At 40.4% G+C, this 26,511-nt stretch overlaps 1 protein-coding gene across 5 annotated transcripts in view; it reads right to left on the bottom strand.

Annotated features, from left to right (window-relative positions):
• Nucleotides 1-26,511, bottom strand: part of LOC143694378 (uncharacterized) — a 470,045-nt gene that overhangs the window by 413,612 nt on the left and 29,922 nt on the right. Inside the window, exons 4-6 of one of the 5 annotated variants that reach the window (XR_013182851.1) lie at nt 22,007-22,198; nt 18,905-19,010; nt 14,521-18,779 (exon numbers count right to left, since the gene is read on the bottom strand). Coding sequence is in view for 1 of the 5 variants with exons in the window: in XM_077180521.1 (XP_077036636.1) it covers nt 2,345-2,408; nt 22,007-22,148 (206 nt within the window). In the remaining 4 variants the exon portion in view is untranslated. Of the gene's footprint in view, nt 1-2,324; nt 2,409-14,009; nt 18,780-18,904; nt 19,011-22,006; nt 22,199-26,511 lie in introns of those variants that run through there. The other 4 variants (XR_013182847.1, XR_013182848.1, XR_013182850.1 and 1 more) reach the window with 4 other exon arrangements.

Raw genomic sequence — 26,511 nt, forward strand, 5'->3', positions numbered from 1 at the left:
CTTTACTAATGAGTGCACAGTGTTTAATTAATTTAGCACTATAGTGGTGAGATATGCTGTCACTGCCCGCCTGTTATCTCTTTCTATTTAATTTTAAATGTTTCTGTAGCTCAAGTGTATCTCTGAATGAAAGTCAGTGTTCCCAAAAGAATATGGCAGTAGAAAGTAGACACTTTCAACTTCAGCTACAAGAAGACAGTGGAGTAAGAACATGAAGGATAATACTCAGTTAAACTCTAAAGTGGGTAAGCACAGCTATGCTGAAGCTGCAGCACATTAAATTTACTGAAGTGCCAGTTAGATGAGTGCAACAGCATTGCCCTTCAGATATATAATGTTCCATCAAACATCTGAAATGAACCTCCAAAGGTGAGGAGGAGTTGATGGTTTTGTTACGTGATTTTGGTTTTCAATGTTTTGGGGTTTTTTAAGACATATCTTTCACCCAATCACACATCACAAGTCTAGGTATGTCCACACCTGCTAACAAATATATTTAGGAGGCAACACCTAATTACTGCCAGTAGCTAATTAAATTGTTAAAACTGCACAGACCTTACTTCTGATACCTCAACAGAGTGGCACTTATCTAAGCAAAGTTATAAGTACTTTATTATGACCTCAGTACCAGGTCTGAATGAATAAATTCATACTGCCTTAGATTCACCCTTAAAACACCATTTTGTGCTTCTCGGTATTAAAAGATGACATGAATTTGTCAATGTAACACACAAAGAAAAGTATAGTAAAGCTAAGGCAATAAACAGCTTTTTTCCTATTGTAAGGATTTTCAGGTTTAAAACAAGTGTCAAAATTATTCTGCTGAAAGCTTTATAAGAAGGAAAGTTGATTTTTAATTTTTTTAAACAATAAGATATTAAGAAATCAACAAAGGGATTTTTAAGTTTCTGCTTTACCTTTTAGCCAAGCAGTTTATTCACAAAACATTCTTTGGGTGGTTCATCCTGCCTAAAGACTTTGGAGTGGTTTCAGAAGTATTGCTGTTCTATCAAAAGTACAGGACAGAGACCAATAGTGATTTCCCCAGAGCACAGGAGTTGACGGCAGAATTAAGAATACAAGCCCACAGCTGTGACATTAAACTTAAAATAAATACATCATTCTAAACATTAGGATAAAAATAATGTCCTACTGCTGAACAATGGTTCATAAGCAGAAACACATCATAATTACTGCTTTAGAGACTTTACAGTGCCAGCATCTGTGCCAAAATCCCCTGAAACAGCATATTGATAGACACAACAGGATTTGAAGTGTATATGTACCAAGTTTAGCCTCCTACTTTCTTGGAGAAGCTGATTAGCAAAATTTCAATATGGAAGGGATGTATTGATCACATCAGGCATTCTGTGATTTATGAATTTATGCAAAGAACATTCTGTCCTAGCAAGAGCAGACAGCAGTGTGTAAAGCAGTGAACTCTATCTAAGCCAGGTCCCTGGAGAGGAGGAGTCTTCTCACTGCACAAACATGAAGTGTGAAAAGAAATTTAAGACAAGGAAGCAAGCCAAAGCCAATGGGTCTGCAGTCAGATCAGTTTGCTGTTCCATTTGAAGCCAGACAAATAACCATTCATCTTCTAACTGTAAGCAGCATAATAAAAGAAAGAGTTTATTTGTATCCAGCAGCTTCCTGTGTTGTTGGGGAAACCTAAGGTAGCAGCTGTCAGCAGAGCTAATGCATGAGGAAAAAACTGGAGTCTCTTTCAAATGTTTCACTTTTCTGTAATGTTGTTTTCAATCATCCAGGCTCATGTATAACCCTTTCCCTAGTAGTATTCAGTATCTGGACAGAAAATTAAGAGAGAGAATATTCCTTTCCAAGTTCAAAGTCCTTGCATAGGGTTGACTGGCAGCACTCCCTGAACTTATCATCCAGCTGGAGTAATGAGTTCTCATATTTGGGACATACATTTTCTACCAAACTGAAAAGACAGCCTTAGGAAAGACTCCAAGAATTAGGGGGTAGCCTCCCTTACCAGGCACAAGGCAGTACTTTAGTAAACAGAAGAAGAGCACACAGTACCTTATAACCCAGTCTATGCCTACTCCTGACAGTAGCTATGTGATGAGCCTCTCTCTTGAGGAGCTTTCTGTCAAGTCAGCTCTGTATCCCACAGACTCACAAATAGACTTGGCCCATATGGAACATCTTCAGAGACCAACAGAAGGGTGAGAAGACATTAAGTTCTTCTAGATCTTGTTGCCTGTTCCATAGAGTTTCTCTCTACTCAAGATAGATGGTGATGCTATCTTTATTCCTTCATACAAAAATGGGAAAAAAGCACAAAGAATGGAACTGACCTGTTCTGCAGCACTCTCACCTGCATTTTGCTTCCACAGCCATTCCTACTTCATCTCTTTCAACAACCCCACCTCCAAAGCTTCCTACAGGAAATAAGAATATGGCACATCATTACAGGTATCTGCAGGAATATATCTTCACATGTAGAATCCAAAAAGCTCTCCTGCAAATCATAGAGGGCATATAGAGGGCATATGCTTCTACCAGCTGCATATATTCTAGATATTTGTCCACTCTTGTTTTATATTTACGTCAAGCACCACAGGTGCTGTTACTTGTCTTGAGAAATTGTTTCTTATGCTGTTTTGGTTCAGATAGTTTCTCCTCACATCACCCCACCAGCAAGAAGTCTGGGCATGCAGAAGGAGTTAGACACAGCTAGGACAGCTGACCTCAACTGATCAAAGGGACGTCACATATCATATTGGCATCATGTTCAACATATAAGGGGGGGAGGGAGAAGAAGAAAGGGGGGGGATGTTCAGAATTATGGTATTTGTCTTCCAAAGTAATCATTACAGATGATGGAGCTCTGCTTTCCTGGAGATGGCTGAACACCTGCCTGACCTTGGGAAGTGGTGAATGAATTCCTTGTTTTGCTTTCCTTGTGTGCATGGCTTTTTCTTGACCTATTAAACTGTCTTTATCACAGCCCACAAGTTTTCTCACTTTTACCCTTCTGATTCTCATCCTTTCTCCCCTCATCCTGTTATGGGGAATACGAGAGCATATGGATGGTGTTTCACTGCCAGCTGGGGTTAAGGCATTACATTTTTTCATCTCTGGTCCAAGATTTTTCTTTAGTTCCAGTATCCCTCCAAAGACTTGGCAAAAAAGATCAGATGCTACTGAGAGCTTAAAACATTCAGTCTGTTTTCAGATTGAATGCACCTTCTCTCTCCAGGCCACTAATAAGTTCTTAGACTTCTCACTTGGACATACTGAGTTTCTTGATCTGGAGAAGGAAGAGTTACATCTACACAGAGACAAGAGGGAGAAATAGTAGCAGCCATCCAGGAAAGCAGTCATGTAAGGCATTTTATTGATCTGAAAATGTTCTGAGGAATATCCCTTTCCCCTGTCCACACAACAGTATTATCATTATAGTAACTTATAATAGCATTTCTGCATCCAGCCAGGTGTGCTCTGCTTGGATTCAGCCATCTGGTCTTGCCAACGCTCAAACTATGAGGGAAAACACTGCATGTCTGTACTACTCTTCTGGAGAAATGCTCAAGAATACTTCTCTGCTTTGCCTCCCATTTACTGAATTACAGACTCCATGCCCAAAATGACAGCCTTTACCCATCAGGAGCCTTTCTGAGTAGCAACAAAAGGCTTTACTGACTGTGAGCTGCTATACAAAGATTGTGGATCATTAACACAAGCAAGCCTCCAGCTTCACCATTCATCACTAGCTGGCTTGACACCTGCTTTCTGGTGACAGCCTTCACTGGAGAAAGTTTGCAGCTGGCCCAGCTCTTACTGAGCTTCCTCACACCCACCAACTATCTTCACTCTCCATTTGTCAATTGTGATAATTTCTATTCAATCTGATACATATTATAAGAATATAAACAAATGCCTCTGGCTGTATCATAGCTGCAATCACTTCCCTTTATAGCCATCATTTATTACAGGCGGACAGGTGGCCGTCCGGTGGAATGCCGAAGAGGCTATCTTCTGGACAATCATGGGGAAACACAGCCACATTTACATTCTTCCCAAGCAGACACAGAGGTGTGTGATTTCTGAAAAACTTCACTATGCTCAAAAATTTCTTCCTTTCCCAGCCATGTAAGTCACAGAAACAAACCTGAATGTTACAAGCCTAGCCCACAAATGAACACCAGATTTCAAATGTAAACTTATTTAAGCCTTTTGAAAATCAGGAAGGGATCTGAGAAGCCTTGTGCCCAGTTGCTTCATTTATGTCTTACACGTTTGATGCAGGATACATGCTTTTCTTAATACTGGCCATTTGACTTCTCAAAAGTATACCAAACACTGAGATGGCATCAGCTTTGTTGCTCAATTGGCATTTGAAAAAAGGCTTATAATGTACTAGGCACATGTAGTGTTTCATTTCAAAAAGAGCTTGGAATAATTTCACTTTGCTTGAAAACACTGACACCTGTAAACCAGATATATGTCAGGCTACTTCACAACACAGGCAGCAAAAGTCAGGACAGAAAGTGATCAGTATGGCTGTAACAGCACTTAGAGAACACAGAATATAATTAACATATTTGTAAAAGTCTAGAACAACAATGTTTAACATTAGCTCATGTATCAACACAAAAGGATCTCAAACTGCTTCTGAAACACGGCAATTTCATGAGCACAGCATAGTAGGAGATGAGTATGACTTATGTAATCACAGATTGAGCAAGTCCCTACCACCAGTTCTGATAGCAAAACCTATGGTACCTGATACTTATCAACTTAGAGTGGAGAACTGGGCTTTTGCATAGAGTGCTGCAAGGAGAGAGCAAGGAATATTGAAGTGGAAGAGTTGCTGTAGGACCTTGTCATAGCTTTTAATATTACTAACTATCCATCATTCTCAAGACCACAGCTTATATTGATTGTCATAGCAAAATGTGCATTTTGAAGTTCATAAGAGCAGACAGACTAAAGGTCCATCACACCAAATATCCTGTCTCACCAACAGCTGGTGCCAGGTGTTTGGGAAAGTGTCTACATACTCTTCTAGTACCCAGTCCTTTAGGGAGTTAATAAAGCCAAAGGCTGTATTAAAACCATTCCATTTATTACCCATCAATGGACTTGAATACCTAATATCATTTATATTTTTGGTCACCTACAACATCCAGTGAGAAAAAATTCAACTGCTAAATTCAACTTGATACTTCAGAGTGCTTCCTTCTTCTCATCTTCATGTACCCAGCACTCAGTGAAACCTAGAGACTTATTCGCCAGTCTGTACAACCTTCCCATCATGCACACTCCAGTGCCATCCTCCCAAGAAGTACAAGATGAGAGTATGTTTATTACTACCAAGCATAGCAAAGTTACTATTTAGGGATTCCCAAGCCATCAGCAATTTAACCAAATTCTGAGGCACAAATAAAAGCACCAGACTTCAGATGTCAATGCCTAGTGACTTTATCTGCAGTCACTGGGTAATCCTGAGCAAAAGCCTTTGCCTTCTTCCACCTTTACTCTCCTTCCCTCAAGTTAGACATAACACTTTCTTATTTTAGGAGCAGGATCTGAAAATGCACTGTAAATGCCTGCAAAGCACTTTATGAATATGAATAAATGTAACTATAAATATATTAAACATAACTCCCAAATTTCCCCATTGTGTCCTATGAAAGGTTATTCTGAGAAGAGCTGTGTACAGCTGCAAGACATTCCTTTGGAAAGAGAGAATAAATACAGCAAACACCTTTACTACTTCAGGATATGACCTGGAAATGGAATCAAGTGTCTTAAAGCAGAGCTTCACATAAGCACATGGAACATGACTTGCAGCATCACAGCTTCAAAGGCATTGCAATAATATTTCTGCATTAACAACATAGTTGTTCTCAACATTTTGGGATGATCCTAGGAAACAAGCTTCTAGGATAAGCGTGAAGCATGAACAGGTACCACCTGTGATCATGTCACCCAGCTGAGAATCACTGCTGCCAGCATGTTCCAGTAGAGCCTACTCCACATCAGTGCTCATTGCTGAAGTGGCTTCAGAAGAATAAGAAGAGGCAGAAAGCACACAGCCTGTCCCAACATCCTGAGCCACAGAACAAGCTCCAGCCTTGGTGCACACATAGCACTGCTGAAGATGTTTTTTCATGGGCTTATGTTGTTGGTGTCCATTCAGTTTCATCCACCAGCCAACCTGGGATATGTTAAGGAAAATTAAAGCACATAAATAATAATGTCAGTCAATATCACCCTGAGGAAACAATTCACCGAGTGCTACACCCACCTCAGAGCCAGCAGAGGCATTTACTTTCACATAAAACCCATGTAGGCCACTGGGATCACAAGCTTTTCTGGTAATTCTGCCCACAGGTCACCTCATGTTTAGTCCTGTCACACCAGTTTTCTGTCATACACAACACTCCAAAACAAAGCAAGCTGAGCAGAACCATGTACCATCTCTTCTAATTCCATCTTTGCAGCTCCTTTCTTCCTTCAGAACTGTAACATTCAGCAGTACTTCCCCAAGTTCTCTTTGGCACCAATTTAATTAGTCTGTTATCCACAAATTTGCTCAGTTCCTCTTTAAACAGCCTAGTGCTCTCAGGTGCCACAGCCTCCAGCAGCCAAGCACAGAAGTTTATCTACTTTAAACCAACCTCCTGTCAGGATTGTGGAGCTCTGCCTTGTTCTAGTACAGTAGAATTTAGCATGTAACTGTTCTCCATTTCCCCTATGTATTATCTTATTTCATAAAGGCACCTTTTGAAAGCACTCCTGCAGAGCTTTTTCCAGAGGCTACCAAATATTTGCCACCTTTGCTGTGAGAGATGCTGTCCCCGGATTGTACTTTTTACTACAGGCGCCCTAAAAATAGGATCAGGTACGTACAACCAAGAGGAAGAAATGAGCCTACTCCATTCCAGTAGGCTCATTTGCCAGTCTGTCAGCTGCATGCCTCAGCCCTTGCCCTGCAAGAAGGAGCTGAATTCCTTTCCCCAAAGGAAAAAGCTGGGACAGTGAAGTCAGGTGACTTGACTGCACTGAAGAGGGACTTGTGTCTTTAGACAGGGACTTTCAGTTTAATAGTTAGACTAATAGATGAGACTGTCCCCTGTGCAGAGGTCTGTGTCTATGACCAAAAACACTCTAGTTTCTTACCAGAAGAATCAGGTTAGAAAGATTCATAGAATGGGACTGAAGATGTAGACATTTGCATGACAGAATAAAGGCACTGCTGATGCCACCTTTATGGTGGTAGATTGCTGAGGCCATCTTGCTACAAAGAACTGGAATCCAGAGGCCAGTTGGCAGCAAACTGGGGAGAAATTACAGTGGCTTTGGCCCTGGCAGCCAGTTAATATATGTTTGGATACTATACCAACAATTTCACTATTAAACTAAAGGGTAGGACTCCTCTTTTCCTGTAGATCTTCCAAATAAGGAGGCTTCAGCTCTCAAGGTAAGCAGGGACCAGTGGCACTGTAGAGAGAGCTGCTCATGGATCACAGGGGTAAGTGTACTGCCTGTTGTGTACAGTGCATGGAAGGATCTCTACACAGGGACACACTAAAACTAGACTGATTTTAAAGTGCTGGGGAAGCTTTTGGTAAAGACACCTACAACACAGCTGATGCTCCATTGGCTTTTTAACAAAGCACTGCCCCAGACCACCTTAGTCCCAGTTTGAATTTGGACTTTGAAGGCAGGAAACCGAGCCAGGATCAGACCCTCTTTTGGGGATAGTGACAACAGAGAATACACAACTGTAATTAACCTAACTACTGAAAGGAACCTAACTGTAATTAACCCAAACATAACACTGAACAGAAATTAGTGCTGGTAGTTGATAAACAGTGAGTGGAGTTAACGGGCAGTGATGTGTAGACTCCACTGATGTCTCTGTGTCTCCCTGGGATTCCTGTCACAAGCAGCAGTGAAGCACGTTCTCACCTCTCCCCTTTTTCCCACATGACAGTTTTCCAAGCAGCTGAACTGTGTGCATGACTATAGACTGTCTGCCTCCCTGGCTCTCCCCAGCTCACAGGATAGGAAAGAGAGGGATCCAGGAAAGGCAGGACAACAGGCCAGAAAAGGGAGTCCCTACCAAAACAATCCAGCCCAAATGCTCATAGATCAGGCAAGCTCACAACAGCATCTTGGAAAGGTCACTGTTTTGGTTGACTGGTTCATTGTCAAATTCCCTCATTACCCATCCAAGCTGTCTTTCCCATGTACTACCTGTGATACGCCTATTTCTACGACAGTACTTTCAGTGCAGGACAAAGCACTCTAACTCCATCTGAGAACTGCTTTGTCAAAAGACAGCAAATGGTAGAAGTCATCCATTACCCCAATTTGTACAGCTGTTTGATTTCCCCCTCAAGGGTTTTGTATCTGTCCCTTCCCAAATTTATTTTTCCCTACCGATAAAGCACAGTAAGAATTCATGTACTATGTACTATGACGATTATTATTTTATACACTGACAAACTAAAGTTCTTGCAAGCTTTCCTCCAAATTAATTACCTGTGACATAATTACAATTTTGGGGAAAGTTTCTGCTTCCTGTAGAAACTTCATACATTTTGTTTGAAAAAATCTGCCACAGTGCTCTGTAGTAGTGGCCTAAGTCCTCACAGAAGTTTCTTAGTGGAGCAGTCAAGGTGCATCAAAGGAGACAGAGTCCACCAAAAAAGCCCAGCCTAATGAGAAGAACAGCAAGAGAACCACACAAGTTGTGATTTCAGGAAATGAAAATTTAGCAGTTCAAATCCACATAATTAGTTAAAATTTATTTCATTTTGTGTGAAAAATTAAACTCTTCCCTCACATTATCACTACAGATAAACAGCTTGTTTTTCCAAACAACTTATCCTGCTCTTTACCTAGCTCTGGAATTCTTCTGTTTCTGCTGTAGTCTGTGACAGAGGTGACCAGAACAGAACACAATACCCTTAGGCTACCACACTACCATTTTTGTGCTACCTATAGTCTATACATTTTTGATTCTGTACTTAAACATTGGCTCATGGAAAGTCAGGTGCTCTGAACTTCTAGTTGAAAAACTCAAACAGTTTAAAACATAAACTAACATACAAATGGAATTCCAAGATTGTTTGTTGGTTTTGTTGTTTTGGAGGCTCTTTTTTTGCCTTTTTTTTTTTTTTTTTGCCTGAGGTAATGTTTTTTGCAGAGCAAAATATTTGGATGTGCAATGCCCCAGTTCATAAAGCTGCAGAGCAAAACTGGGAAAATATTTAGCTCTCCCCATAACAAAATAAGTCTCACTTAGGATAGTCCAAGAACTGAAGGTCAAAAAAGACAAGCTCTGACAGCAATTTGGTACACAGTTTGACATCACATTGCAGATTCATCCACAAGTCCACAAACTCTCTCTTATTTGCAGGCATTTTTCCCACTGGGGAAAAGATATTGGATGAGAATATACATATACACCCTATTTTTCACATATTTAAATGCAATGTGTTTCACTTTGAACAGGCCACCTGGATTAAATTGAAGTTAATTAAAACAATCCCTCACTTTTTGGTGTTTTAAACTGAAGACTGGGTAAAGGAGGGGTAAAACAGGACTTTTTATTACTCTTAGATGGTGCTAAGAGGACCCATAAATACATCTCTTCTTCCTGTGATCCCATTCATCTTGCTGCCTTTCCTACTCCTCTTTGCCAACAATCAGATCCCAGTAAACAACCTCAAGTGAAATTTGCAACTGTCAGATAAACATTAAAAATGCTTCTCTTGTCCTTTCCCATTGATAGTCCCATTAATATTGTAATAGAACAAAAAGTTATGAAAATGAACGCATGCTGGGTTTGGAAGTGAATTATGCAGACAGCAGCTGTGAAATATATACACTTGAATATGCATAGACACAGAGATACAGTGCACCCACAAAGAAGCATGTATACACTTACATGTAATATTTTATGATACAGCACTTGGTTCTAACCTTGTGCTACTGTACACTGTGCAGCAACTCCACTGACTTTCATCTGGTGTAAATTCAACACAAAAAAAGTCAAGATTAAACTACCACAGGGTTTATTTAGGTGAAAAATATCCTATTTATAGGATTTTTCTATGCTCTTTTTTTTCCCAATCTTTATTTGTAGTCAGAGTCCAACAGTACAATCTGCTTTTGCCTATTTAGTACTTCTTCTCAGGATGCAAATCTCTGGTTGTACGTCTACAGTAATTAAAAAAAATCTCTACCTCAAACTATAATGATGGAGTGTGAAAAAAATTCTAACCTTAAAAGTCAAGCTTTTTTTTCAAACTTGCCCTTTAGACACTTATTAATTCAAATAGTATCCATTAGGAGTCTCAAAAAAGGAGTATTTCAGTCCTTCCAATACCACAATGAAAATATTGTTCCTGATGTCCTGTCCATCTGAACCTTCACTGAGATCATTGACTGTTTTGCTAAATGAAAGACTTCAAGTGTGAGTTGGTTTCCAAAATAATCTCCCAAATGTCTTAAAACATCACAAGGTACTGTTGACTGTTACATATATGTATACACACATATACACACACATCCATATACAAGTATAATATTTTCCTGTCAGGCTTTTACATTTTCTGAGCCATTAATATTCTACCATTTCAAGCTTTTTTGAAGAGATGAAAGCTTTGCAGGCTTTAATAAAGTAAGAATTCTTCAAGGGAAAGCAGGATTTCAGGGACTGGAGTTTTAGAAATACTCCCAGGTAGAGAAGAAGCTGTGATGGGTCAGTAACCACAAAGGAAGACTCCACAGAGACAAAGTCTGCCTGAGAGGCTTTCCCTGCTTGAACAAGACCTTAGCTCTCTGAACAAAAACATGCTGCCAGTTATATTGTTCTAATTCCCAATTTAGTGAAATTTTGCTGGGTCATTTCATAATGTCAGGCTGCATTCAGATGCTCCCAGTCATCTATTTCTGAATTCCCTTAATGGTACATACCCAGCATTCTCTCTCTTCTGAACCTCGTGCTTTTGAAATACAAGTCCTACAGGCTTATATCTCTATATGCAAGCCAAAAGATACTGAACTGGTAATACCATCTGGATCTTTCCAACTCATGGTTCTCCACTGTTCAGGACACCTGCCATTTTGCACAGAAATCATTCCTTAGTTGAATTATGGTTATATTAAGCAAATATTAAACAAAATTACAACAAATAGAAAGTTAATTTTATAGTGTTTCCTACCTTCATAGAAATAGTCAACATTTCTGAGTTGCCAACAATCTTGAAATATAGTATCTTTTTTACCTGTTCTGGAACATCATACATAAAGCAAAATTGATTTTTGATGTTCTCATCAAAGTCACAAAAAAGGTCAGTCAGTCTTTAGTCTATCAGATTTCAATTCATCTAGTGCATTTTGAGCAAAATTGTGTCACATTCATCCACTTTGAAATACTGATTATGGAAAAATTCCACTTTAGATTTCTGCAATTTTACTGAGATCACCAGAAAATCAACTTCTGGAATAAATATTAATTTTTTTCTGAGTGGCAGTCAGGTTAGGTATTAGCACTTCAGCTGGATGAAATTAAAAACTCATACGAGATTGTCTATGTTGCAAACTTTAAAGTAGCTAAAAGCAAGGACTGTCTCACAGATGCACAGTGTGGATACTCAAGAGGTACTGTGTGTCCTTCCACAGACAGCAATTTAACACAAATACAATGACACAATTGGTCTCATTGAAAGGGTATTTCCCCAAACACTTCATAGGAAATGGTCACCATGTTCCTGGTGTTTTGCCTTGTAATTTATTGCCCTATAATCTTTGGGCTGACAGTGCACTGCTCTTCAGACCAGAACCTGGTCTTACAAACTTTACTGGCTACCTTTCACAAGTCACCTATGGGTACCACATTTCAACAGCAACATTTACTGGAAGAGTGTATACAAAGATGTCAACTTTGTTAAAATATTTTTGGTAATAGTTGGTTCACAAAACAACTTTTTTCTTCTAATTTTTTTTAGTCAGATTTGTGACAAATTGTACCAAGTGCTTACTTGTGTTTATTAATTTAGGGTTTGCATAACAGATTTTGTTCCTGTATGGTTAAGTCTCTAAATTTTGTACAACTTGTTACCATTCTTACAAAAACATTACTATTGGAATGTTACTATTGTCATGGAAATGTCTTCCCTGGTAAGGAAAAAGGTTCACTGCTTGCTCTGGCATCTTGCACAGCTACCCCACACTTCACTACCAACTGACTCCAGCTCCAAAATTACTTTCTGTTCAAACATCGACTGAAGCAGGTCAATTGAAGTGTCATGGAGGACAGGATGAAAGACCTTTCCACTGACTTGCCCTCGTGCTGTTATTTGCACAATGGGCTATGAAGAGTTCCTCTCCCCAAATGGGATTCTGTGCCTATATAGTGTTGGTGCAAACAGGAAAAAGACAAATTAGGAACAGTCTGCACATGCCCAGGAATAATAACCATGAGACCCTGCCATGGAGGTCTTGGACAAGCAAAGGATTCCCCATGCCTTTGTGAAGATGGAAATGTAGCCCACAGCACCAACACAAAGTTCAGTCTGGATCTGACACTCTGCTCGGGGTTGGTGTTTTCTCAAGCCTCAGGGAAACAAGTGTGACAGAGCAGAGGCAGAGTGTAGGGCAGAGCTGGAAACCTTCTCCCACTTACCAAAGCCTCATCAGAGAGCAAGCATCAAGGAAAATAAGCATTAAGGTGATCCATGTATTAACTTCCTGCCCTCCAGGGTCAGCATTTCTTAAATCATACAGGACATTACATTCTCTGCATAGTCTTCAGACATTTAGCAATGGATGGCAAAGGAAGTTAGAGCTCTAATGGGATGAAGTGTCAAAGAGAGCTTTTTATTTAAAGAACTAAAGAAAAGAAAAGAAAATGGATATTTTAACTTTTATCTTGGAGTTAGTTAATATTCACACTTAACTGCTGAACTGGCTAAATTCTTTTCTTTTCTTAAGGACCTTTATAAATTTCATCATTAATAAAATCAGACATTCAATTAGCAGGGAATTTCTGATTGCTAACTGAGATTTCCCCCCAACAGTTTCTCTTTTTCACTCTTTCTAGTCTCTCTTTCTATTTTCTCTTCCTACCAAAGTCCCCCCTTCCCTGAAAAACCAGGGGAAAGTGAAAACTGACTCCATTAACCTCTGTCATTACCTAAATCCATCTCTTAATTAATATGAGTTAATATGATTAATCAAAATAATGAGACAAACCTATTAAATTAGGGTGTTTAAATTACAAATGGAAGTGGTAAAGGCAAAGGGACTGATAACGAATAGCTGCAGTCAGAGATGGGGCTAGCTCTTGAAATGATATGTGACAAACAGCAGAGAGAATCAAGAATGAGGGGAATCAGCAAGATTCATGTGAGAAAAATATTCTACATGCATACCTGTTTGAACTACAGTCCTGAAATCTGTTTAACTCCCCTGTTAAAAGCCACAAATTAAAGTGAAAATAATGTCTCTGTCACAGGTCACTGTAACAACAAAAGTGATATTCATTTTGGGAGGCGATTCTATCTGGAGTGTGAAGTCTTCCCTACAGAAATCCGTTAGCAGTTTCTGTATCAGTCAAAACCATCAGTAAAGGAAATAAATGTAGCACAGGACTGATGCAGAGAGAAAAGTGCACTACAAACTACTGCTGAAACAGCTCAACATTATAATTAACATGAGTATCCTAACCTTTAATTCCAAATAAATTTTGGGCCTGTCAGTCAGGTCTCCCTCTGGATTAGGGCTTCTGCATATTACCAGACAGTAATAAGGTGCTTAGTTTCTTCATACAGATTCTGGCTATGAAATGGTGCTAACACAGCACAGGCAAAGGCTCTGATTTTGAAGACAAAGTCTTAAAACACTCTCCACCAAAGCCTCATTAAAGGCCATTCAGACAGGCTGTTTCTGACTAGCAACTTCCTATTTTATCACACTTTATCTGAGGACCTGCAAACAATAGACACAAACACCTCTGATTTAGGAATGTCTTTATTAAGAGGAATATTTACAGAAAATCCAGCTTCAATTACAGTGTTAATTTCAAACTTCTCTAAGTGTGTAGGCCCAGCTATGAATCTTGTTCACTTTCACAGGAGAGCAAGAGGGCAGAGGGGAAATGGAAAAGATTGAGATTTCTCACTAGAAGTACCAGCAAAATAAAAAAGGTTGAAAACAGATGCTATGATCAATTCCCATTCCCTTTATTTCCTTAGAACAACAACTTTGATGTCAGATTCTCAGACTTATAAAACTCTCCACTCTTTTGTGCTCAGCCTGGAGAAGAGAGAAAAGATATCTTAAAGTTCAGCTTACACTTTAGAACTATACTCTCTCTGATTCCTCAACTAGCAATAGAAAACTCTACAACTGAAACATTTAACCATCATATGGATGGTAAACAAGCCACAGAAAGATCCAGGCCTGTCTTCTAAAAACCTCCTGGCTTTGCAAGCCCCCTAGGAGACATAGCAGTTGCATGTCAACAAAAGCTTGCCATACACACTGGGGTTTGTGTCAGAGAAAACAAAACATTTTTAGAGCCACTATTACTCCTTACTTATTATGGGCTTACTTATACTTGGACTTATGGACTTACTACTTCTATGAGTACAAGAGGACCCTCTGCATCCATTTCTTTAGGATCTTTAATTGCAAGGCACTGGAGTAGATTCTAATTATCTAATGGTCTGTTCAACTCCTGACTTCTTTGCCAAGACTACTGTCAAGGGGGCTGGTCAATGCCAGCCGTGACTCTGATCCAGATGTCCACTGGCAATAGACTGAGACTGTCTCATTCCAAAGGCCAAGCAGTTTTTAGAGAATGCTTTACAAGCAGTAGTGGAGCTGGATGAAAACCAGTGCTGTAGAAGTGACCTTGCACTTACATGATGCAATACCAAGGGTCTGGAGAGAACACATCCTTCCAGTTACAAGCAAGCACAACAATAATTCTAGGAAGGGTAAGGTGGTGAATTAAAGACGTACTCAGATGTCTTTTGATAGCACTGATTCATAGCCCCAGTCCAACTGGGCACAAAGAAGAAGCAGCTATGAATCTGAAATAAACAGTCCTAGGAACTACTCCAAAACAGCACTGAAAACAGGAAAAGTAGAGCAAACATAATGGTAGGATTTGTTTCCATACGTGCTAAAATCCCAAAGTTCATGCCTGCACATAAAAGCACCACACATCAAAACACAGCTCCATTCCTATTGGCAAAGGAAAGGGAATATGGTATTTTGCAGGCATAGACTGCATAGAGAATGATTTAAACCTCCCAATCTTCCCTATGATTCCAAATAAAGTTGGAATCATAAAGTTCATTTGCCATATGCTGCAGCCCAAACACAAAAGACAGTTGTAAGAACTCAAAAGAAAGACATGGGTTAAGCAGTTGCCACAAGTCTGCCCATGCTTGGGCAACTATCTAATTATCTCTCTTAACATCTTCATCTCCAGAGGGAGATGTTAAGAGAGATAATTAGATAGTTGCCCAAGCATCTCATCCACAAAACTGCTTATGGGCTGTGGAGTTCTTTTCCTTGTGTCTTTGGCATAACCAGTTTTGTTATGAGTTTGTTTGAATTGACATGTTTTGGCTCCCCAATTTTGCATTGGGCAGCACAGAAGCCTGCATGTAGAAGGAGACCTACATCAAATATAAGGGATTCGGGCTTGAGTTCCTGGTCTACTTTTCTGGACCTGAAACTTTACTTTAGCTCCTCCTTTAGCTAAATACTTTGAATAGTGCAATTTCTCCTTCTGAGAACAGTCTCTCCTGTTGGAACTTTTCATTCTGTGTGAATTAGTCAGTGCTTCTTTGGCAAGGGATCGGTCCTACAGCTGCTACGGTCCTACAGCTGCTACAGTCCTACAGCTGCACTAGCCTGTGGAAAAGTCCAGTTCAGATTTGCTGCAGTAAATATTTGCAGTATCCCACATAAGAATGCTGACCAGCTCAATACTGTCTATCCTACAAGCCAAATATTTTTCTCTTCCTCTGAAAAAGCTTTACAGAGTGCTGATTTAACCACACATGGAACAGAAAAAAATGTGACTCACAAAATAATTCATTGGATTTGAGAACATGAAACATACCTGAGAAAAAGTCTTGGTCCACAGAGACACTGGCAGGCTTTGCTCTGTGCCACAGACACAGCGCTTTCATTGCCACCTGCAAAGCTGCTCTAGGCAGGTTCATTAGCAAAAAACAAGAAAAGCTGCCATTTCTTCCAGCCAAATTAAGATAAAAGAAGGCCAGTTGAAGTAGAATGATCTGAGAGAGCCTCAAACATTAATGCTATTAAATCAGTGGTAGTGCCATTACAGAGAATGAAGGCAAGGGTAAAGGGCACACAGCTGTTGCAAAGGTCACTAACCCTGGCCACAGCCACTGTGGGAACACAGGGGTACTGCCAGGAACACAGCATCCATATCTACAACAGGATCAGCTGTTACCTGAACTCAGCAAACCCAACTCCACAGGAAGCACAAAACAGGAGGAGAGGACACATGCCCATGTCCATTATGAGAAAGAAGCAGGATGGTGTTGCAGTTCTTTCATGAGACGGACACATAAGCCTCTGGGTGATCAAAACTGCAGCTTTGGGTGCAAACAATTTTTCTTATTCTCCTGAAACTTTCTAATAAAAAAAAAATTTAGAAAGACCTCCTGTCAGCCTCCTCATACGGTTCTTTCTGCTTCCTCTATCTCATATCTTTGTGTGCCTGTTACCATCTTTGCTTATTAATTTTTTGTCCAATGCCTCTGGGTATTTCTAATATTGCCTCTCCCCTAGATCTGCAGACTCATGGGTGCAAAGAAAGGGGACAGAACAGAGCAATTCCTTACTTGTACCTACTGAGACTTCCTTAGTTTTTCACAGCTCCCCACATTGATGCCTAACAGTAGAGAAGGCCAGAAACAGCCTACCTGAACTCTAGGTTGAGGAAGAGGGAAATAGAGCAGTATGGACCAAACAAAGTTTTCAGAACAGTCAAAAGCTCTCCGTGTAGTTGAAGGGTCCAGAAAACAAGACTGGAACACAGCAGGCTACCTGACTTGGCAAGATGACTGAAGGCAGCAGGTTGGAAATGCAGCCTAAGCTGTTAGCAACAGAAGGCTTTTACTCACTCGTGGCTTGGGAGCACAAGATGGAAGAACAATGGATTTTTGCAAGTTATATACAGATATAGAGTGTGTGTATATGTATCCAGAATACATCACCTGGTCATGTGGTTTGTTCTTTTTGAATATGGGCACAGTGAAACACTGCAGTGTTGCCTATGACCTCATATGATGCAAAGACAAACATGATGCTTAGCCAACAGGAAACTTTAGCACCGTGTTCATTTCATAGATTCATACTTAAGGGAGTGAAGTCCATGTGGATGCCCTCCTGTACATTTCAGACCACAAAATTACACTTTGATCTGAATGAGTTAAAATTACTCTTTTGTTAACGCACTGGAGAGATGCTAAGGATATGCAAAACAAAAAGCATCCTTTTAAGTCTTTCTAATATTTGTTCACTCTTCTATTGAAAGAAATGTACCTTATTTTAATATAAATTTCTCTAGCAATTTTAATACAAACTGTTTTAGGTTCCAGATGTTGGTTCCTGTTGTCCTGAAAGGGTCCTCTAATCATGGGGTGGGGGGCAGGTAAAAGTGCACCTGGCATTTTTTCTCCATTAAGGTATTTCTGCACTACCATTCTCAATTTTTTTGAAACTAGCTGAGATCTAGATTTTCTCATTCCAAATCATCTTGGTTCCTCTGCTTTGATCTCTTAAGTTTTTCTACTTTCCTTTAAAAACTACAAACTGAGGTATATGGAGCATTCTACTAGCAGTCTGCCAGTGCCATATACGGAAGTTACAGAGCACTCCCACCTCCTGATCCTGTGGTCAACTCAAAGGAATGCAATAACTTTTTTTTTTAATATAAAGCTACAGAATGGAGGACTGAAAGATACTTGCTCCCAAGTGTATTACTTTAAACACGACTGCTAATACACATTTGGGTAGAATTAACCTTCCTTGTGATGCTAATCACTTTATATTATAGTTTTTCTCATTATTTATCACCCTATCTTGTGACATTGCAAAACTTAACACTCAGCTAGGGTTGATAGTTACTTCCAAATCATAGACAAACCTGTTGAATAGCACTGAACTTGATATCAGTTCTTGCCAAATCCCCTGGACACTCTCTCATTCAGTGATACTTCCCACAGATGATGCCTTTGAGCTCTCTCCACTAACCAGTTCCTAATCCATTTAACAGGCACTTCACTGATATCATGTAATACTAAAATTTTAGCCAGACTATCACGCAGTACTAAGCCAAATGCTTTATGAAAGTATAAGTACCTCACATCTATACAATTGCCTTTAACAATCCATTCTTTGAGATTACATTATTGAGATCAAGTTTGTTTGACAAGACCTAGTTTCCATAAAACTATGTCGACTGGCATTAATTATATCCTTATTCTTTAGCAACTTCTATATCAGATTTCCTATTACTCCCTTGTTCTTTTTTGACTTCTGGCATACAAAGGCAGGGCATGATGCAGTCACAGCATGGCTGGGAAAGGGAGAAGTGCAAGAGAAGAGATATGCAGTGACACTGTCTTTCCCAAAGGCACCACCAAACAGTACTAATAGGAAATTGTAGCCTCCTCAGCTGTCTTCCATTCCATATCCAGGGTGAATCTTCTCCAGGTGATCTTACAGTCCTTGAAACAGTAAAGAAATACCCAAATGGAACAAAAGCTAGTATCAGTAATTCAGAGATTTCCTAAGACCCACGACTTGCTTATTTAAAATTATTTTCTCATTTTTAATGTTGTTTAACACTCACTTGTGGTAACGAATGGACCAGAAGCACCAATGGATCCTCACACGGTTCACAAGCACACTGTTCTTTTCAGACATAGGACAAAACCATTTTCTGCATGTGTCAGGTTCTGCAGAGGTTAAATAAATACACAGAACTCAGCAGGATTTTTGTCTAGCATGTACAGCTTTGGAAGCCTCCTCCCACCATGAGTTAGATTATGTGATCTACAAACAGAAAAGGCTACCCATAGGAGATTTAATAGGTTTACATTTAAATAAATAAAGGCAAAAATCACAGAGACAGAGAATTGAAAGGGGATTTAAGCTCTGAAGCTTTATAAAACCTTTAAAGCTTTAAGCCAGCAAATGGGAGCTAATAACCTAGTATGACCTTGCAACAATCCTGTAACCTAGTTCTATGCCTTGGCCCCCATCAGTCAGTTAGGACTTTAAACTCTGGACCAACTAATAGGACAGTGAAGCATTTAAAAACATAGCTAAGTACTTTGGGGTGCTCTGAGAAAGTTACTACAGGATTGCAGGATATCAGGGTTCATGCACCAGACAGCAAGAGTTTTCTGCAAGATTTATCCCCTGAATAGAAATCTATACTCTGGAATTCAATCTCTCAGCATGTTTCTCAGTTTCCTGGAGGGACTCAAAACTGTATAGACTGGTGTCATCAGGTAGCTCCTGTAAGAAGCTTGAAGCCCCAGACTGCCCTTCCCACTCCTCACTGCTATAGTCTCTGCAGCTTTTGGAATTTACATCAAGAGATGAAGGAATTCTACTACTCTGCTGCATCTGAACACTCAGCATTTCCATGACCATCTGTTACCAAATGGCTATACAGCAAGGATTTGGGAACAAAACCTTCCATTGAGACAGAAAGCAGGACAGACAGAGGGCAGTGGTGCTTGGACAAGTTACAGGAAGCCACTCACAGCCTTGCTTGAGCTATCAACCACTATGCAAGCAAGTATGAGTACACGCTCTTCAACACCACAACTGCTAAGCTGCTTTCTCACTAACATGCCATTTATTTTTTACACTTTCCACTGGTGCCCAGGGATGTGTTTGTTCCCAGGTGCTTCCACACTCCCTCACAATCCACAGAGCAACTTAGGTCTGAGAAGCTAAAGAATACACTGGGCTAAAGCCGGCTCTGAGCTCAGCCTGTTTGCCTGCACCAGCAGGAACATCGATGTTCTGAGCTGCACCATCTGGGCAGTGTCACTGGAGACAGAACTTGTGGGCTTGGGACTTGTGGAACATGAGCACCAACACTTTTCATGCAATAGAATGACCTTTTATCAATACATTTTATGTTAGCTTGTCTTCTGTTCAACCTCCCTCAGATGCAGAGGCCTGATCAGTTCTCTACCACAGCTACACACAGGACCAAACTATAATCAAAGATTCCCTTGCCACCTTGCCCTACATGACCATCCACCAGCACCTCCTCGTGCCTCACCACCAAGCTAGCTGCTGTACACTGAACTGATGGCAACAGGCACACTAGAGCTTCCCTACATCTCTGTTTAGCAAAACAACAGCATTTAATGGAGGGAAACAATAAAACAGCGATTTTCAAAGATGTCCACTGTACTTTCCAGTGTGCAGTGGTCCCCAAAGTAGCCAACATTCATGTGCTCTATCTATTCAGACATCATGCAGAATCAGGCTCTCCCAGCTGTCTTCCCATAGAGCTACAGGAGTAACCTGGGCCAGATTTATACCATGTATATTTCTATGAGTCTGTGCCATAATCAACATGAAATGGTTGCATTGTTGTTTCACACCCTTGGGATCCTGGACTGGTCTTCACTAAGTGTCTGCCAATCTCAGATGAAAAGGAAGATTGTTTAAAGATATTACTTTGGAAAGTTTTTCCAGATTTCTGAGTAATTTTTAAATGTGGCATCGAAACACAATGCAGAAGAGATTGGCAGGTGGTTGGTACGCTGAGAGATGGTGGTGGCTGAAGGCAGCACCTGAATACTGTGTGGGGCGACGTGACAAGCCTCCCAGGGCAGACACGCTATCCTATTCGGCTTTTCTCTGCCCAGCCGCCGGGTAACAAATGCAGGGCTGCAGACGGAGCTCGCAGCATTCCCTTACCCCGGGTTCGACGGCTGCGACGCCGCAGGGATTAGAGCAGGGAGCAGAGCAGGGAGCAGAGCAGGGCAGCCGCAGAACCGCCGCGCCAGGGAGCGGCGAAAGCCCAGCGCTCGGGCCACCAGCGGCTCCCTGATGGTGTCCTCTCCTGCAGCGCTGCCCCCGGGCCGCCCCTCGGCAGGGAGAGCAGGCCTCCACTGAGGGCACAGGGAACCCCGGGCCTGCCCCCGGGCCGCGCCTCGGCGGGGAGAGCGGGGCTCCAATGAGGGCACAGGGAACGCCGGGCCTGCCCCCGGGCCGCGCCTCGGCAGGGAGAGCGGGGCTCCACTGAGGGCACAGGGAACCCCGGGCCTGCCCGCGGCTCTCCGGGGGCTCCGCGGCCCCACCACGCCAAGCGCGGTGCTCTGGCGCCGCCCCGTGGGCAGAGGCCGAGCGGCAGCCCCGGAGCGGCCCGCGGGAGCTCCGCGCCCTCGCTCTGAGGAGCCCTGGAACGGGGCTCAGCCCCTTCCCGCTTCTCCTCGGCAGCGGAAGCACACGGCTGTAACTTTGCCCTGCTTCTAAGCAGCAGTGAAAAACGCAGTAAAGAGTTTTTGTTGGCTAGGATAAAAAGGCTTCAACAACTCTAATATTAAGGATGGTGAAAACTCCCTGTTTTCGACCTCTCCAAAGAGCCCTCCGGTAGGAAACCTAGCAAAGGATGCAGGCTTTTTTTCTGGGAGTAGGGAGAGAGGGCAAGGAACACGTTTTTTGTTTTCTTGTTGTTACTGGTTTTTTGTGAATGAGAGACATTTATTCATCATAAAAAGAGCAAGAGTCACCATCCTGATTCCCTTCAAACCACACTTTAAACACACCTACGGGAAAAACTTCAGGGAAAGCAGTATGTAGTCATAACTTTTGCTGACTGAATAGCTGACTGAAAAGAGCTCCAGGCATTAAATGAGAGAATTCAAAGGGAGCTGTGGGGGAAAAAAAAAACCAAACAAAATCAATGTTACATACTCACCCGGGGTACTCAGCCTGAAAGCAGGAAGGCTCCCTGGACAAAAGTGGAGCCCAGAAGGAAGGAAGAGGGGGTTCACAGTACAAAGCAGGTACCCCAGGTACAGAGGTACAGACATTCCAGTGTGAAACAGAGGGACAGCCATTCATCTCCTGGGATTACTCCACAATACTCACGGCTGGGTCCTGCTGTCAACTGTTTGGGCAGTAGAAATTTATAAAGAGAGAGAGAAAAAACCTAAATTCAGCTAGCAGTATTACAACAATGCAAGAGGATGGCCTTACAGGAGACAAAAAGCAAAGAATGATGCAGGCTGCATTTTAAGAAAACCTGAACATAGCCTCTCTTTGAATGAACGCGATTCATCTCCATAGAATAGCTGAAGAGACACTGGAATGGTCAGTCTAGGGCTGATTTTACAAGTCAGGATTTGTACCATTCAGTACCTCAATATCTTCACCCTAATTCTAATCTAATTTTTGGCCAAACCAAGGCTTTCAGTATGTAATGGGCTTCCTTAATCTATTTGCATGCTCCACAATGAAGAGGGGAAAAAAACAACTAGAATAAGCTTGGAAGAAAGCACACTCACCGGTAGGCAGAAAGAATATAATGAAATTATGAACACCTATCTTCCAGCAGTAGTGGGAGGGAGATTACATTTTTACTGTTTTCAGTGTAATAGGTATACATGTAACCCACTCAGTACCTGCTCCTTTATCAGCCACTGCTGCTGTCATGGACATGCAGGAAACATTACAAATATAGGTCATTTAAACTTCTGTTGGACTGTGAACCAAAGCATCTGAAGTGCAGAAGTATATTCCCTTTGGGGTTTTTCTTCAATACCTGCTTAAAAATCAACTTGAAAAGAGCAAGTAGTACAGGTTCTCAGTTGGCACTTTAAACCAAACCACTAAATCCACATAATCCACTGTCCAAACTTCGAGATTCATGGCTTATTAATAGATAGGAATCTTATTTTGACAACTTTTTTCTTAGTATAGGGAAATGTTTTGGTTTATTCAACTAGTTCAGTTCAAAGACTTGTTCACTGAAAGCTGAAAAATCAACTGGGAGCTGAAAAGCCAGGAAAGTTTATTTTTCTTTTACAAAATATTAAGAAAAATAACATGTGAGAGTGGAAATTAAGCTAGTTTAAAATACCAAAAGACATGAACAAACAGAAACAACCTGTTCAATTCCCTAAGTATAGACAGAGTTTTAATGCTCAATTTTCAGTAAAAAATATTTTCTAAAGCTTTAAGTAAAACTACCACCAACAGTCTGGATAGGTAACAAGAATAAAACATCTAAAACTATTTGTGCATTGTAATTGAATTCCAATTTTAATTCAATTAGATCTTGACACAAATTAATCTTCTGATAAAAAAATGAACCCATTATTTTTTTTAGTATAATAAAATGCAAAAATTAGGATCCTAAATGGGTGCACATTAAATTGCACTATTGCTTGACTCAGACTGGTATAGGTATAATCTATCCTCTTGGTCAGGGGAACTATCATACAGAGTATATCAGCATGTATGTTCAATGGTGAACACCAAAATAAAATCAGTATTTCCACAGAAATTCAAAATGTAAAATCACACAACAAGATTAAAAGAGACTTGAGATCTTATTTTCTGTTCCTCAGTTTAAGTCTTCAATCTTTTTGAATGTTGAATCCATATCACCTTGCAAACTCCTGGAGTGGACATAAAATTGGACTAAGAAATTAGATTTTAGCTGAATTTGTTAATCCAAAGAACGAAAGAATGGATCTGATGGATTACATTAATCTTCCTGGAATTACATGTTGCTTAACAGTGAGAAAACTCTTGATTTGCAATGGATTTTTAAACTTCTACTCAGGAAAACAGAAGTCAATTAAGAAGAACAAATGCAGAGGCCATTTCGTTCTTTACTCCAGACAACTGAGAAGTCTTGCTAGGTACTAACATTCTTCCTGATCCCTGGCACACAGGAAAAATAAGAAAAAAGGGGCCTATGCATGTAAACACACTGGAAATTAAACTTTTGCTAGCTGACGGGCTGATCTCCCAGATTGCTACAGCTAAAAAGGAGTCATTTAAATCACTTAGATGTGTCTTTCAGATAGCTGGCAGTTAAAATGAAATCACATTATCACCAAACATTAAATATACCATCACATAACTCAAAAATACATTAATTTTATTAAACAGAGAAAAAAACCATGAAGAACTGCATTTTTCAAATCATACTGAAAAATCATAAATTATATATGTCTAAGACTAGAACAGTCTATAGAGAGAAAATTCCAGCTTCCAGAAATGTCTTGATTGTGTATCTTAAACTGTCAAGCTTTTAATAGTCAACAGGTTGAATGATTTAGTATTTTAGATCAAAAATAAGTGTTCTAATGAAAGGTTTGGTACCTCATTTATAGCCAGATGGAAATGGTTATTTTTGTGTCCAAACTGTTATCTGTTAGAATAAATAATATTCTTTCTTCCATAGACTGCAAGAACAGTGAAAATGCTTCCCAGCAAACATCCACCCAAAAAATGGCAGGGTACTCTGAGAGCAATGGGTATCAAAGCACTGAAAGCTGAATTTTCTCTGGAGACATCAATCTTACTAGTTTACTTTTCTTCCCTAGTGTCTCCCTTGGCCTTATGGTGTCTCCAGCAGAGTGTGGTCCATCCTGGGTTTCATCCCTGCTGAAGCAAGGGGTGTGCATCAGCTAAGAAAATCAGGCAACTCCTTCAGAGCTTAGCAGATTCAGGAGCTAACTCCAAGGGCCCAGGCTTTGTGGAGCATGCTCAATTTTTTTTTATTGATAGGTATGGCAGAACAAAACCATTTGAAGATGAGTGCTCTGTAAAAACAGACCCTCAGAATCCCTCACTGGAGCCATTCACTTTTACTGCAGACCCCAGATTCTTCACCTAGAGATCCCATTGTCCATATTATCTATGTGCAAGCACTACCTGATGCTCAAATAAAACCTAAATATATTTGTCTGTGCTACTTTATTAGCAGTTACATTGATTGTTGGGAACTTTTTCCTGTCTTTTGTGTGTGAGACTGATCTCACATTGTTAGTCTTAAAGAAGTCTTTGTCTCTTTGATGCTTTATCCATGTGACTTGAAAAAAATGTAGTGATACCCTCAGATAATATAATCCTTCTAATCTACTGAAGAATCTACTCTTCCCTTCCCTGGTAACTTCCTTACAGTATAAGTAGGTATATTTCCCTCCCACTCTTTACCTCAATTCTATTTGTTTATGAGCCTCATCTTTTCACTACATGTTTCAGAATCTCTTTCTTCATTTTTGGCTTAAGCGTGTGAGCAGATTTCTGTTGGGCATTTTATGTTCCTTTGTACTCTCCTCTCTCAGGCTCACTGATCTATCCAGTCTTAATTTGACAGGTCTGTAGGATTCTGTTGACTCATTTACAGATAACTTGGTGGTACTTCTCACCGTGTCGGCACTACATTTTTTTCAGTCCACATATTTTTATTTCTGTAACCACATTCCAATGAACTGATGACAGGAACAGAATCAGTCAAGGAAATGAGCCATAGACAGTTTGGGAATAGTAGGGTTTATCTTGTTGCACAAGCTAGAAGAGGTGCATCTACCCAAGATGAATTTGTTGGTTATGATGAGTTGGGAGCTCAAGAACTGATTTTGCATGACATAGTTATATTTGTATCAAGGCCAGAAGGCTTCATCTGTGGTCAGGTCTACTAACATTTTATGGCCTTTCTGATTGATGTGCATTTTCTGTTTCCCAGAAAGAGCAGATACTCTCTTGGGGTAGTGGTTCTGGTTATAATCCATTTTGGACACCTGCCAGCTGCTGTATTGGAGAAAATTTCTTTCTGAGGTTTCAAGCAAGTGAACAGAACATGCATGAGAACAAGAAATCTTTTTTTGTTCCTTATTGCAATGCAGGAATCATTGAAGATAGGGCAGTCATTGTAAACAGCCAGACAGATTCTGGCAATAATCTTGGGCTATCATGGTCTTCCCTTAGGTTCTGGGAGGAGAATAGGAAGTACAGCCAGCCTGTCATTTCACTGACCACACATTCCCCTCTGAAACCAAATCAATAATTACAGATTGATTAAATGAATTTGCAAACTCCCTATTTCAGAATTCAGCTTGGGACATGACAATATTCTCAGATGGCAACATCCCATGCAGAAAAATAAAAATCAATGGATATGACCCTTCTGGCCTGTATTAAGAATACTGTCTTGCTGCATCTGCATTTTAAATTTCATTTTGCAACAAATTTAATTTTTTAATGGCTTTCCTTCTGAAACTATGGGAAATAATGGAACTACTTTGCTTATGCTTCCTTAACTACCATGGTATAAATAATTTCTCACAATCAGGCCCTAGTAATCACCCAAGGTTTTGCACAACTGGGCATTATAGTCTTCATTGATAATTTCATATATCTTACAGAGCTGGAAGAATCTTCAAGTATTTCAAATACTTTGTGACA

Source organism: Agelaius phoeniceus, chromosome 6 (genome assembly GCF_051311805.1).
Source record: "Agelaius phoeniceus isolate bAgePho1 chromosome 6, bAgePho1.hap1, whole genome shotgun sequence".
Lineage (NCBI taxonomy): Eukaryota > Metazoa > Chordata > Aves > Passeriformes > Icteridae > Agelaius > Agelaius phoeniceus.